At 30.7% G+C, this 15,753-nt stretch overlaps 1 protein-coding gene across 1 annotated transcript; it reads left to right on the top strand.

The window, feature by feature from the left end:
- Positions 1-2,735: 2,735 nt before the first annotated feature.
- LOC113391081 lies at positions 2,736-3,339 on the top strand (the record flags this gene model as incomplete). The annotated part of the gene is made up of 2 exons (XM_026627084.1): positions 2,736-2,930; positions 2,986-3,339. Coding segments are annotated over exons 1-2 (549 nt in total), but the record flags the coding sequence as incomplete, so codon positions are not given.
- Between the last annotated feature and the right edge of the window lie 12,414 nt (positions 3,340-15,753).

Genomic DNA, 15,753 nt, shown 5'->3' with positions numbered 1-15,753 from the left:
AACTCATTGCAAAATTAATATGCTTTTTATATCTCCGCATTCCCAGTTAAGTTAAATTGTGCATTATAATTTATTTATTAAGTGTTCTAAATTTCATATAAAATAAAAATGTAAATAATATACTATAAATTAAATTTCCAAAACTCAATTTGGCGCCCCCTAAGGCGTGCGCCTGCATTTTTTGCATGCATCGCATGCAAGACAAGACCGGCCCTGCTCAGTGACATGAGAAATCATCAATAAATGATTGGTCAACAATGTGTTAAATTGAAAAAGCCAGCATAAGTAACAAAACCATTTAAGATGGAAAATATTTTTATAATTTTTTTTTTATAATTTTTTTGAACAGCAATCAGAACTAATGGGTTCTATGAGCTGTTGTGAGTAAGATCTTTACAAACTACGTTTGTTTTATTACAGATGGCAACCCAAACAGTTGTCACATCTCTGTATGATAAATTTTTATTACAATCTCTGTAATAGGGCAAGTATGGTGTAACAATGCCGGTGAGGGCTATTTTCACTTGGAAACATATTGCTATCTATATTTCCAAGTAAAAATCTTTGTCAATGTTGCCTCACAACAGGCTGCTCGAAGTGGGAATCGAACCCGGGACCTCTGAAACAAGTCCCGTTGCTCTTAACCGCTTACCTACGGGCGAGCCCAAGATGGAAAATATATAAATAATAAAATGATATCAGATCAACAAGGTTTATCCTTTTAATTAATATTGGAGAAAGGAAATAAATATTTTTTGCCAACTACTGATAAAATGTGTCTTAAAATGTTTCATAAATTACAACATATTTAATTTTTGCGATCAAATTAACTCTGTTATGGAAAAACATGCAAGAACTTACTTAATACGATCGCTTACTTCAGTTACCTCAAATAGCTCCTAAATAGAGGATAATTTCGTTATGTAAGACATTCATCATGTTGAATAGTTTTTCTTCACCGACACCTAAAAATAAAAATGATTATAATATTTTATATAAAGAAATAAAAATAATCAGATGTTTGAAAAGTAATTTCGTTTTTAATAGATTTTTTGATGAATAATTTTTTATGTAATAAATATTTTATTAGATTATATATTGGCCGTTTAACTCAGACATCTTCATTCAAATTTCTGGGAATAGTGCAATTCCAGGATCATAATTTTTTTGGTTGTTATTGAAATAACTGAAAACAGATATGTCTTTTAAAATCTCACCAAACACACAGCATCACCTGTTTCTGGTGAATATTGGCTTGCAACTGGTTTGAGAAAGTTCTTCTTTTTTGTTTCATGAGCAATTGCATGAGATACATTGTATTCAACTCAATTTTCATTTCTAGTTGTAATTTTCTTCAAAAACCAATCATTTTCACATAAGTGATTCGCAGACTTCAATAAAGCAACACAGGTTTCTCTCTATGGGAAACTCATACATTGAGTTTTAAAAAAAATACCTTTACCTTTCGAGTGGTCATTGAATGAAATTGAACAATTGAATTTGATAAATTTCGCTATTTGCTGGTCTCCATCAATGAATGCCTTTCACACATCTTTATCAACATCAACAGTTCTTTATGAACGTGATGCACCTTCAACATCAAATATTCCTGATCGAAATTTAACAAATCAGTCTTGGCACTGTTGTACAGGAAACATCTTTCTATACATATCAGTCAATTTCATCCTGGCTGATTGTAATGTTTTTTACAGATCAGCATTTTTTACATAGTTTAATACAACCTTAATAAGTTTCAAATCATATAATAATTATAGGGCTAAAGTGTGATGTTAGTTTCAAAATAAATACAATTAAATCGTCTGTAGTAAAACAACGAAACTACTTTCCTAACAACCTTATATGATTTTAAATAGTATCAAGAAGAAAGAAAACATGAAATGCCCACAAAAAAGTTGTTAAAATATATTTAACATGTATTAGTCATAACCTCAACCCGAAATTGAAGCAATATCGAAGAGCAACAAAGTACGTACTCAATAATCATAAATAAGACAAACAATAAGTTTAAAATTAAATTAATAGCGTGGCACAAAAACGAATATGAAATTCACAAGCAAATGCAGAATAAAATGCTGTCAAAGTTCTTAGCTTTATTCACAAATTAATCTAATAAGGTTAATGATTAACTCATTAAAATACTAACCATAAGTCTGTAAATAATAATATCGCCAATTAAGTTCATTGATCGTCCATTAAAGCACTGAACTTAAACAAAATAGAATTAATATCCAAAACCCTAGGCAATATAATACCCAAAACAGACATGTTGAAACACATCCGAAGCACCGAATGACATAAATAACGTTAAACGAAGAATGTATGTGTGAAATTAAGTAAATAAATAAAATTTTTTGGTACACTCATTTAAATTATACCTTTTCTTTTTAAGGACAACATGCCTGATGTACTCGGTAATTTGAATAGCAGAACCTCCGAAGCAAAACGAACGAAGTATGAGCCTGAAATTCGAAAATTTGCGAAGACCCTACAGTTTTACTCGAGTAGGGCCTACGATTTCGTTCGCCAAAAATTCGAAAATTTATTGCCTGCGCCATCGTCAATTCGACAGTGGCTGTACGTGTTGGACTCGACTCCGGGATTCAATAGAAATATTCTGGAAAGACTTAAAATTTATTCTGAAACTACAGGTGTTTCACTTGTTTGCTATTTCATAATTGACGAAATTTCACTCAAGGCGCATACTGTAACAAAACATGGAAGTGCGTTTTGGCTATATACGAGTAGATATTGGAGTTGATCCATTCACCAAGAAACCTCTCTGCTGGGAGTCTCCTGATTTAGCAAACCACGCATTGGTGTTTATGATGGTGGATTTGAAAGGGCAATTCGAGGCCACCCCAGCTTATTTCCTTATTACCAAATTGAATGGAGTTGAACACGCTAACCTTGTACGTATAATGCTGAATCTCTTGTATGAGTACGGTCTTGTATGAGTACGTCAAGGTTCATTCTATAACCTATGACGGTGATCGAGTGAATGAATCCATGGTGCATTCACTGGGAGCACGTACGAAAATTGAATATTCCGGTGCAAAACTTTTCCCAGCAACTGGTCACAGTGTGTGGTTATTTCCAGATTCCTGCCACATGTTGAAAAATGCTCGCAATGCACTTGTGGAAATGAAAATGTTTACTGCCAGCACGAACCAAACCGTTGACTGGGGACACATTTTAGGTCTATGCAAAATACAGGAAGACCAAGGTCTTCACTATGCAAACACATTGACAGCACGACACATTCATACTTCTGAAAATAAGATGAATGTTAGATTGGCAGGCCAGGTTCTGAGCAACTCTGTGAGTAAAGCGTTGATGGCTTTAGAAAAACAAAATATTATTTCTGGTTGCAACATTCAAGGGACAGCTGAATTCTGCAAAATCTTTAATGACGCATTTGATATTTTGAATTGTAGAAGCATAAATAATAATATATATATATAGACAGCCCTTAAGAATTCCGTTATGCGAAGAGAACAAGCAAAAATTGAAAAAACGTGCAAAAGAAATTGAAAATTATATATTAGGATTGAAACATGGAGAGCAGCTTGTAATATCGGGACGAAGAAAATGTGGATTTGTTGGTTTTATCATCTGCTTGCGAAATATTTTTTCTCTTTTTGAAGACCTCCAATCTATATACCAATATAAATATCTCCTGACTTACAAACTGCTTCAGGATATGCTGGAATCTTTCTTCTCGACAATTCGAATGCGAGGTGGATTCACTAATAATCTAACTTGCTATCAATTCATTTATGCAATGCGTCGTTTGACTTGCCATCAAGAAATAATCGTTTCCGATAAAGGAAATTGTTCTCCGGATAAAATTCCGATTTTGACGGTTGCAAGTGCAAATAATTCGGAAAATCTGAAGTCGGACGATAATTATGAAGATGAAGAATTTCAAGAATATGAACTTTTTGATTTTAATTTTGAAATATCGTCGCAGTTCGTCGAAGAAGCCGTGAAGTACATTTCGGGTTTTATTGTCCGAAAATTTAAATAATGTTGCTGGAGTAAAACCTGTTCTGAATGCTTCGCAAGTATTGTAGGAGAACCGGGAAATTCGACATTGATCGATATGAAAAATCGAGGATATCTTTCATATCCTTCCGATGAAATGTTTAATTTATGTTTATATATAGAAAGCCTAATTCGAAATTCTTTAAATTTAATGTACAAAAGTTCACATAAAAGCATGATTCTCCGAAAGTTGAATGACTTGGGACTTGCACATCTTGTTAGATCAAGCCATTTCCAGCAATTTGTCCAGCATTATCATGGCCTTATCAACTTTGTCGCAAAAATGTACTTAACAATTAGAATGCACCATGAAGAACATAAAAAAGCAAAGTTGATAAATATGTACGCCACTTTCACACGAAAATTGTGCTTTTTTGAACACCAATAATAAATATATTACATTTAAACAAATATTTCATTATTTCTTTCTAATTACCCATAATAGCTCTAGCCAACTGTTCTTATTTTCAGTGAATTTTATAATGTGTAAAATATATATTTAATTTTTTTTAATTTCCTTTAAGGGGTTAGGGGTACTTGGAGGTACGAAAAAATGAGATTTTTGAGTATTGTTTTTTGGTTATTAAACGATGTTTTTTTACTAATATCAATACGGCATCATTATACAATGTTTTGACTTGAAACAAAAATTTCAGAAAAAAACATTAATATTCCCAAAGTTATAGCTGTTTTTGTTGACCCTGTTTCAAAAACGGTCCTGGCGGTGACCATCATAACTTCTTAGAGATTCATCTGAATTCAATCAAATAAAAAAAATAGTTTTAAAAATAGATAATCCTGGGCCTGATCGAAAGTTTTCTTTTTTTTGAAAGAAATAACAAAATGGTAGCATCAGAAATAAAATTTTTAGATTTTTGGATAAAAAATCAACAGTTAATTGGACTTAAAAATTTGAAATTTTTGAAAAAATAAAAATTCTTTGATCAGGCCCGAGTTTATTATGTATTATAAAAGCTGTATAAATTTCATTAAAATTTACTAAGCGGTTTTTGAGTTACAGTGGTCACCGGTTCAAAAAACATAGTTTTGAGAAAAACGCGTTTAAAGTTTTACATTAGATTTACGTACAGAAATTCGAATTATTGAATTACTTAAACCGAGTCAAATGTAAATTTCGGAAACTTGTACATCAGTCATTGTGCAAGTTTCCGAAATTTACATTTGCTGTTGCCTACGAAGCATTCCGCCCTCCCGATTGTTCTCGTTGGCGCGCTGATCTGCCACTTTCACACGTGCAGCATCCAATTTTTCAGCATACCAATGGGAATTATACCCACAATTAGGGTATAAATGAATAATAATGATTATGTATATGCAATTAGCAATTTGTACGATGGTAAAACTAGTTATCACGGTTTTTAGGCATATTTTTTACACTAGTTGGTTGAAGCTTTCAATTTTTTCTGATTATGGATTCAATCTTGAACTACACATCTTGAAAGTAAAATATCATCGTAAATCGGTTTAAAATCTTTTAAACATCAGGAGGTGAGGGAGAATAATCTTGAGTATAAGTATCGAGCTCTCCACTTGCGTCAACGTGCTGGTAAGAGTCCAATAACTCAAAAAGTAATCATCGGATCAACTTGAAATTTTCAGAGAACATTTTCAAGATATTACACTTAATGAAAATGAAAAAAAATAAAAATCGATTTTTCAAAAATTCCAAGTACCTCTAGCCCCTTAAACACTTTGTATAACTAAAATAAATAAATAAATAAAAGGTTCATTGCATTCATTAGTTCAACATAAATTGTATATTATATAATATTTGCCCAACAATTTCGAACACACGGACTTCATTTGACGTTTAAGCGATCGAGTTTGACATAACTCGGCCGCTAAATTACCCTCATATGCCCTCATACCATAGAACATCTTTTGACACTTTTGTACCTGAGAAATGTATGGGGACTAGCAGTCCATGCCTTGTATAAGGTCTATGATGTCGGCACATTAATTGTAATTATAATTTAATTGTAAAATTATAATACTTATTATTATGTATATATTGATTATTACATTTATGAAAATTTTAATTGTTATGTAAAAATGTTTGCGATATATTTGAAAATATATTTTGTACTTCGTATGTTTTTTTCTCATTTCTAATATAAGAAATTATTTAGGTTTTCTTATTTTGAATTACGTATGCGAACCATATATAGGAATAATACCAGCAGTTGATTTATATACTAAATATACTGTAATGTCAAACGGACTGAGATAGCGAACTATTTATGTTTACTTATCTATGATTACTAGAAAACCGACGAACTCCGTTTCGCCACCAGACGGTTTCGTGAGAAAGATGAAAAATTTTTTGTTTGTTTTATATTTGAAAAGGAAAATTTTGATTTTATTACACAACAGTAATGAATTTATTTCGATTACAAAAATGGAATATTTTTTAGTTGAACTTCTCTAAGTAAATGAAACTGAATAGTAAATGTTTGGTAAACCACATTTTTTTGTTTTTTGGTCTGACGTTAACACAAACAAAGCGGATGGTTTCCCAACACGTGAACAGGAAACGTATAACAGCCCATATGAAAATCAATGATTTTCTAAATAATCTATTTGAAATTTATTCCCCAAACACTATGCGATTGGCCTTGAGACATGTTAATTGTCATTGCGAACGCAAAGCGAACTGGGAATTGCAATCGTTTGAAGTCAAACATAAGACCAGTCGGAATCATTGGTATTGGTATGTCACTAAATCGCCAGAAATTTTGGATTGAATGGTGAAATTCAGTGCTTGTACATCATTATTATTTGCGGCAAGAATTGCTCGTTGACCTAACCAAGCACAATTCTGATAATTCTCACTAATGTGATTACTCGAATGTAATTACAGTGCGTGAAGTTCCAGCAATTTTCATTAAGGCACGATGCACCACCAATTCTTAATTCTTAGCTATTTTCCTTGCGAAGCCCGAGACGAATGCAAAATTGTCGAAATCGGTTCGTGCGTTCTTGAGTTATATCGTCAGGAAGGAAAAACCGACTTATTTTTATATATATAAGTAGATTATTATATACTTATACGAATATAATACTTGTTTAATTATGAATATAGTTATTTTTTATTAGATAATTATTTTTACAACTGCCTCGAAACGGACGAGAAGAATATTTAAAATAAAACGAGTAAAAAAATGGAAAAATACAAATCATCTGACTGATCAGCAGTTATTGTCGAAGATCTTATTTATTGTTGATTAATGCAGAAGAAATTTTCTTTTCAACCTGGTCCTGGTAGAGTTGTTGTGAAGTTTTCTAGCGAGCAAGTGTACGATTTTAATATTTATGTGAAAAAGCAATTATTTCATCCTTGACTGAGCTTAATGCTTGTGTATTAACCGATTTTGAATCATTCTTCGGTGCTTTCAAAATTTCTTTTAATAGTTTATATTAGAATCTTTGAATTATTAAAGCGCATGTGTTGGAAGTATGGCTTTTTATAGGTAAGTAATTTAATTATGTGTGTCCAGTTTTGATTACTTACCGAAGAGCCAATAATATCTTATCCTTACCTCTTCAAGCTGTTATCTCTTTTTCTAAATGTGCTCTTCTGAGTTAGTCTTTTATTCAGGTGTAAACCTAGATATTTGACTGTATCATGACTGTATCTATTTGTTCCATAAATAATTCATTGACTGCAGGACAAGTCCTGCAATAATGTTAGTATTACGTATTGGTATGAAATATATAATTATTTTGATGTTTTCCCATTCTATAAATTTTTATCACTAATTCATTAATAGGAATAACCATTTTATCCAATGATAAATACTCAAATATTTGTGCTGTTTTCTCATAATTTAAATCCATTTTGTATAATTAATAATATGATTGAATATATTGAATTGTTTTAAAGTGATCTAAAAGAAAGTGTGGCATTTTTTTTTCCATAAGATAAAAAGAGAACACAAAACACGTGCTTGTATAGCTTAAAAGTGCAGCTCATTTGCCTGATTTTAATGAATTTTATAAAAATTAAATATTTAATTACATTTTTCAATAAATATTTTAGGATGTTCGATTGATGAACCTTATCCCCGTCTTCAATTTCTTTTTAACTTCCCGTAGGGCAAGTATAGTAATCGCAAAAAAATCGAAAATGAAAATTTTTATATATCTTTACGTTTCAGAGGTTTCTGAATATTTTGGCATACCTTAGAAAAAATGGATGTATGTGTGTGTGGTGTGGTGTGGTATGTGTGTGTGTATGTATGTATGTATGTGTGTGTATGTATGTGCGGATACAAATTTTCGTCGACGATTTCGGGAACACGGATAACCGATTTGAATAATTCAAAACATTCGATCCGTTGATAAGGAGACGTGCTGATTAGTTTTTGGCAAAGGCAGGTCAAGCCGTTCCGAAGATACGGGGCAAAAAGTTCCAAAAACGGTAACTCAGTTTTAAGAGAAGAGAACGGAGCGTCCGATTTTAAAATTCAAAAAACATTTAATTTGTATTGACAAGATGGAAAATCGATACAACTTACATGAAGGTAGGTGCAGCGGTTTCGGAGATATAGAGGAAAAAGTAAAAAATGAGCCATTGGCTGGCAAAATGATCATTAGACATATGCACATCAATTATCAGACATTTTATAGAGATTTAACAATAAGTATACATTTTGTAAACATTCTATCGGTTCCGTACCAATGCTTATGCGTTAGACAGCGACGCGGCGCTTACGCGCTTTATATTTTGTCCCTAGTAGTTAAAGCAGTACGATTGCTTTGAAAAAAAAAGTTCAGATCTTTCACAATATGTCAAAATAAAGAAAAAAAAATTTTTCAAAAAAAATTTTTTTTTTTAAAAAAATTTTTAAAAAAATTTTTTTTTTTCAAAAAAACTAACTTTTTGTCCAATTTATAGTTTCTCAAAAATCTTATTTTTTCAAAGTAATTTTTTTCAAAAAATGTTAATCGTTTACAAAAAAAAAATAATAATTTTTGGTACGGGAAGTTCCAGCAATTTGCCTTAAGGCACGATGCCCTAATTGCCTTAAGACAGAATCCACACAGCTAGTTTTCAATTTAATCACAAAAAAAAACTAATAAATTATTAGCCACGATTACCAAAAGAAATCTTTTGGGTGGTTTGGTTCAGTTGGTTTTTTTTGCGAAAACGTGGACGAAACATTTTTGCCTGTATCTCCGAATTCCAGAGAAACGGCTTAGTCAATTAGGCGAACCTAATCAAATCTCTCCTTTATTGAGTGTCATCAAATGGCTGTATCGGTTCAGCTATTTAACAAAACTTCGATGAATTTTTTTAAACTTTGATTCATCACATCACCAAAGCGACTTTTCACAAATTCGAACTGTGAAATTTTATAATTAAACAATTTGTCGTGAGGCCCGTAATAATTAGTAGGTTCTTTAAAACAATGATTATTACCATCACAAGTCATTGGTGTTTTATTGCATAGACATGGCTCAGCCAATATTTATCAAAGACTTATCAGTACGATTTCCAATCATATGTTTGCTGAAATATGGACTATTTTTTCCTTTCGGCGAAATTGGATATTCTGGCAAAACTAAACTTCTAATTCGGGATTTTGTAACGTAACTCAAATATTATAATTTTTAAGTAAAACTTGTTTAGGCGCGACTAAAGAATGCATCTATACAAATACAACGAAAATTGGGTTACGCCAAAACAGTTCGTCATTCGCTTTCGATGAAATCATTTCTATACGGCCGGTATGCATATTTATATATGCTATAATGAATATATAATTTATAATTATATTATATAAATATGCATGATGGTTAACATTTATAAATGTGTGTATCTCGAGTGTTACTATATTACTAACATACATATCAAAATGTTATATGATATACTCATTTCTAACTTCAGTGCTATCTCGTACAATAGCAAAAAGTTTATTTCATTCGTGTAAACCTTACGCGCACTCTTTTTTGTCTATTGACTTAGGTAGGTATTACAAAATTTCAAAGTTATATAAATTGGAATCTAGACTTGTTATTGAAATTCATACTTGAAATAGTGAAATTGAAATAAAAATAAATTAAATAAATAAATTCAAAGAATATTCATCGAGAAGAAATTTTAGTCTACAAGTTTAGTAATCGAATTTTTTTCTTATATTGACAAAGTTTAATGTTTCAAGAATATATGTATTAATTTTCCTCTGTTTCTTTTCTCCGCGACACTTCAAACACGTTTTTCTCGAAACTGTCTTTCAACGACACCCTGTACTTTTCAAGTTCGAACTGGACAGATGTACATGAAGTTTCTGCAGATTATTAATAGATTTTTCTTCAGTATGAAGTACTATGAAACTAGCTGTAAGTGGAATTCTGTCTTAAGGGCAATTAAGGCATCGTGCCTTAAGGCAAATTGCTGGAACTTCCGTATCAAAAATTATTATTTTTAAAAACGATTGACATTTCTAAAAAAAATTTACTTCGAAAAATACGATTTTTAAGGAAACTATAATTGGACAAAAATTACTTTTTTGAAACAAATTTTTTTTAAAAAATTTTTTTTTAATTTTTTTTGTTTTTTTTTTTTGAAATTTTTTTTTTTTATTTTGACATATGGGGAAGATCTGAACTTTCTTTTCAAAGCATCGTACTGCTTTAACTGCAGGGCAAAATATAAGCGCGTAAGCGCCGCGTCGCTGTCTAACGCATAAGCATTGGTACGGAACCCATAGGAATGTTAAACAAAATGTATACTTATTGTTAAATCTCTATAAAATATCTGATAATTTGATGAGCATATGTCTAATGATCATTTTTGACTCGCCAAATGGCTTATTTTTTTACTTTTTCCTCCATATCTCCGAAACCGCTAGAGCTACCTTCATGAAAATTTATCGATTCTTAACCTTGTCAATACAAGTGAATGTTTTTTTTGAATTATTCATCGGACGCTCCGTTCTCTCTCAAAAACTGAGTTTACCGTTTTCGGCACTTTTTGCCCCGTATCTTCGGAACGGCTAGACCTGCCTTCGCCAAAAACTAATCAGCACGTCTCCTTATCAATACGAATCGAATGTTTTTTGAATTATTCAAATCGTTGACCCGTGTTCCCGAAATCGTCGACGAAAATTTGTATCCGCACATACATACACACACATATCATACATACATACACACACACCACACACATACACACACACACACACCCACACACACATACATCCATTTTTCTAAGGTATGCCAAAATGTTCAGAAACCTCTGAAACGTAAAGATATATAAAAATTTTCATTTTCGATTTTTTTGCGATTACTATAACTTACCCTACGGGAAGTTAAAAAATCGTTTGCTTTGAAAAGCTTAATTGATAAATAGAAAAAAATCAGATAAAGAAATCTGCATTTATAAATTATAAATCTAATTCTCTCTTAAATTCGCCAATTTTACTAATGTCCTCTAACTTTAACTTAATTAATAATGAAATAGACATTCACAACACATCACCTAATCAAATAATCTCCATCTGCACAAGTTAATCTTTTTATTTTCTTTCAATATCTTATTATTTTCTGTTTATAAATATTATTGTTACATGCTGCATTATATGAATTTTATCTTAGCATTTTAGTTACTAACTATATATTGTAATTTTGTGTATATTTTAATTGTTATTCATTATGTCAAATAATTGTATTTTTGAGTCCTCTTGGAGAAATCTGTGGGCTATATATTTAAATAAATAAATAAATAAATAAATAAATAAGTAAAATACAAATGTTTAAACGTTGATATATAAATGACACCACAAACACATAATAAAACTACAAAGACTGTGTTCAATATATTTATGAAAACATTTAGTTTCTTTATGAAAACATTTTGCATACATTACGAACTTTCTACTTCTATTATTACAATGAAGTTGTAAAGTGACAACATTAGAATATAAATAATATATTTATATAAAGTTTATATCATATATTATATAGACGTTTCTCTCTCTCGATTGGTTAAATCGCAAAAAAATAAAAAATTAAAATTTGTATATATTTTTACGTTTCAAAGGTTTTGAAAACATGGATATATGTGTGTGTTTAGATACAAATTTTTGTAGACGATTCCTTGAACACGGATGGCCCGATTTGAATAATTCAAAAAGCATTCGATTCGCATTGACGGGGAGACATGTTGATTAGTTTTTCGCAAAGGCAGGTGTAGTCGGTTTGAAGATACAGGCAGGAAATGCAAAAAATTGCAATTCAGTTTTTGAAATAACGGAGCGTTCGATTTGAAAGATTCAAATAACATTTTGTTTGTATTGACAAAAATGAAGAACTGATAAAATTTTTGAGAAAGCAGATCTAGAGGTTATGAGAAAAAGTGAAAAAAAAAATCGATCAAAAATGATCATTAGACATAGCACATGGCCGGTAATCTCCGAACAAATGTAGTTTACCATGTTTTGAAATGGATTGGTATTCAAATTGATCGAAGGATGGCGCTACGATTTCCAATTTCATTGATCTAGCTTGATCTACATTGATTTGATCGCCATTTTTTATAAGTTGTCATCGCGTATTATAGTTGAGATGTGTTTATATTTGTTTTTCTATGGTTATTTATATATAATTATATTTAGGTAATACTTTTTTCATTTATTATTAAGTTAAAATTGAAAAGTGTAATATGCCGAATTGTTATAACTCCAAATATAATAAAATGCATGTCTTTCCGGCATCTAATTATCAGATATGTATATAATGATGTATATGCATATAATAAATATGTATTATGAAAATACTATTAAAATGTTGTATATTATATATATATTATATATATATATATATATATATATATTATTTGGAAATATGAACAAACAACACTCTTCTTTGCACTAATTTATTAAATAATAATTTTCACAAACATTTCGAGACTAGGTTTGTCTCATCATCAGTGTGTTATAATTAAAAAATTTTTAAAATATGGAATCTAAACTAGCATGTTGCGTTTTTTCATTACAAGTCGTTCACTGCACGCTGCTCTTTTAATACCAACTGTCGTCTTCGGTATTCGTATTCTCTCCTACTTGAAACCACTTGAAATTGTAAAGTCACTCAATCAGATAGGAAAGAAAGGATAGGGTCCAGTTGAAAAATAGATGTCGTTAGGAGAAAAAATATTCTATGATGAGATGGTTTGTTTATAAGATTTGTTATACATTGTTATAATTAAAAGTGTATGTACATTTATATAAGCTACAAAGTATGAATGAGATTCAGATATGTATCATGTAATATATTGGTATCTGTCCGTAAATTTACTGTTTTACTTGTATGGGCTATTAACATCGATTCTGCAATACTTTTTTTAAATAAATCTTGTTCATAATATAAAATGTGCGGATTATTGAAATCGAAACTATGGCTGTTAGAGATAGCGTGTCTACAAGTGTACTTTTTTTTGTATGTTATTATTCTTACTTTGTTTGCTTTGTAATTCGTGCTGTCTTAATCTTTTTTCTAAATTTTGACATGTTTGCCCAATATAGATGACTCACAGTTCAAACAGTTTATTTTGTACACCACATCTTTTCTTTTTTTAGTAGGTGTATTGTCTTTAATGTTTGTGTATATGTCTTGCAGTTGTAGTAAGGGTGACACGGATATGTTAATATTATGTTTATTAAAAAGCCTTTTAGATAAAAGGTGCAAATCTTTGTCTATATAAGGAAAATTCACAAAACATTTATTTTCTGATACAGACAAGTGATTTGAACAATGTGTGGTTATTGATTGTTTGTCTAATAAAAATTTAATTCTATTTTTAATTATTGGACTGATTATTTTGTAAGGGAAACTATTCATGAGTAATGTGTTAATGACTAATTTGATATTGTGATTATGAAATTTTGGGTTAGATAAAAGAATTGCATGGTCTACTAAACTGAGAACTGTGGATATCTTTATGTTGAGAGGTGTAAAAGAATTAAAATTAATATACCTGCCTGACCAGCTATCTTTCCTGAACCAATTGGTAATGCAAATACCGCCGTCGTTAATGAGCTGAACATCAAGAAAATGTATAGAGTTATCTTTTTCTATTCTTGTGTAAATTGTAAATGAGGATTATAATTATTAAATTTTTGAAATATTTTCTCTGTATCATTTTTGTTAATTAATAAAAGCGTGTCATCGACATATCGAAATATAGTAGTGGTTTGCAAATTGTAGAATTCAACACACTGTTCTCTAAATCTTGTAGCACTAAGTTTGCTAAAACGGACTTAAAGGACTTCCCATAGGACATCCTCTAATCATAGTATAAAATTATTGTTGAATTGGAAATATGAGGCCTTCAGTAGTAAATCTATTCCAGAAATGAATGTTTCGAGAGGTAGTGAAGTGTATTCAACAATTTGCAACCATCTCCTCCTAATGGCGGTGATAACTAATTTATGTGGAATGTTGCTGAAAAGATTAATAACATCAAAACTAACGAAGGAAAAATTATGAGGGATCTTGAAGTCCTTTACGCGATCTACTAAACTGTATGAATTGTTCAAAAAATATGGCGAATTAACCGTAACATTTTTTAAAATTTTGGAAAAGAATTTAGATAAATTATAATAAGGTGAATCAATGTATGAAACTATAGGTCTGAAAGGGCAGTTAGGTTTATGGATTTTGGGAAGGCAATAGAATTTAGGTACTAGAGGGTGTTGGATTTTTAATTTTAGGGCAATAGAATTGTTGATGTGACCTTTTTTTTTCCAAAAGATTGATGTATTTAAAAGCTTGTCTATGGTGGTAATTGTTCGGATCACTCGGTAACTCTTCATACATTGTTTTATCTTCTAGGATGTTCATTGCTTCATTTTCATAATTATCCCTTAACAGAATTACTGAAATATTTCCTTATCAGCTTTACATAAAATTAATTGGCTATTCTCTTTTAGGAAGGTTTTTGCAGCTTTTTATGTCCCGATGAATGTATGCCAAGTTATTAATTGAATTAATGTTTTGTTTATTATTCTTCAAAATCTTCAATAATTTTTGTATGAAAGTGACTCTGATGAAATTTATATCCTTTTCCGTTGGATTCTTAATCAATTTCAGTCCTGCTTCCAGACTGCGGTGGATATGAGTTGTTAATTAAAGTTGTGCGGATGAGGGATAAGTTAAAGGGCTAAAATTGTTTGTCTGAGAGTAGGATAGCATGGTCGACTAAATTAATAATAGTGCCTATCTTCATGCTAGAAGGGTGGTAAGAATGATAATTTAAATACCTACCCGACCAAGTAGGTTTTTGGAACCAATTAGTGATAATTCGATCGTCTGTGGTTTTTATAATTTTTACGTCTAAAAAGCCGATAGAATTTTCTTGTTCTTTTTCAAACGTAAAGTTAAATGAGTTAAAACTATGAGTAAGAGTTCGAAATTTTTAACAGGAACACAGGTAAGGATGTCATCAACGTATCTGTAATAAAAATGAAGGTCTAGATTGTAGGAATTAAAAACTTTCAACTCTAAGTGTTGTAAAGCATTTCTGCGAGTGACGGGATATAGGAGAACCCATAGGTGTGCCAAATATTTGAAGGTAAAAATGGTCGTTGAATTCGAAATAAGTATTCGAAACTATGAATTTTATGGACTCGAGAAACCAATGCAGTGATAACGGTGTATGACATG

Source organism: Ctenocephalides felis, unplaced genomic scaffold (genome assembly GCF_003426905.1).
Source record: "Ctenocephalides felis isolate EL2017-DRISC unplaced genomic scaffold, ASM342690v1 CF-g0.4_SCAFFOLD_00020, whole genome shotgun sequence".
Classification (NCBI taxonomy): Eukaryota; Metazoa; Arthropoda; class Insecta; order Siphonaptera; family Pulicidae; genus Ctenocephalides; species Ctenocephalides felis.
Note: the sequence above shows the minus strand (reverse complement) of the source record. Positions and strands in the feature narration are given on the sequence as shown.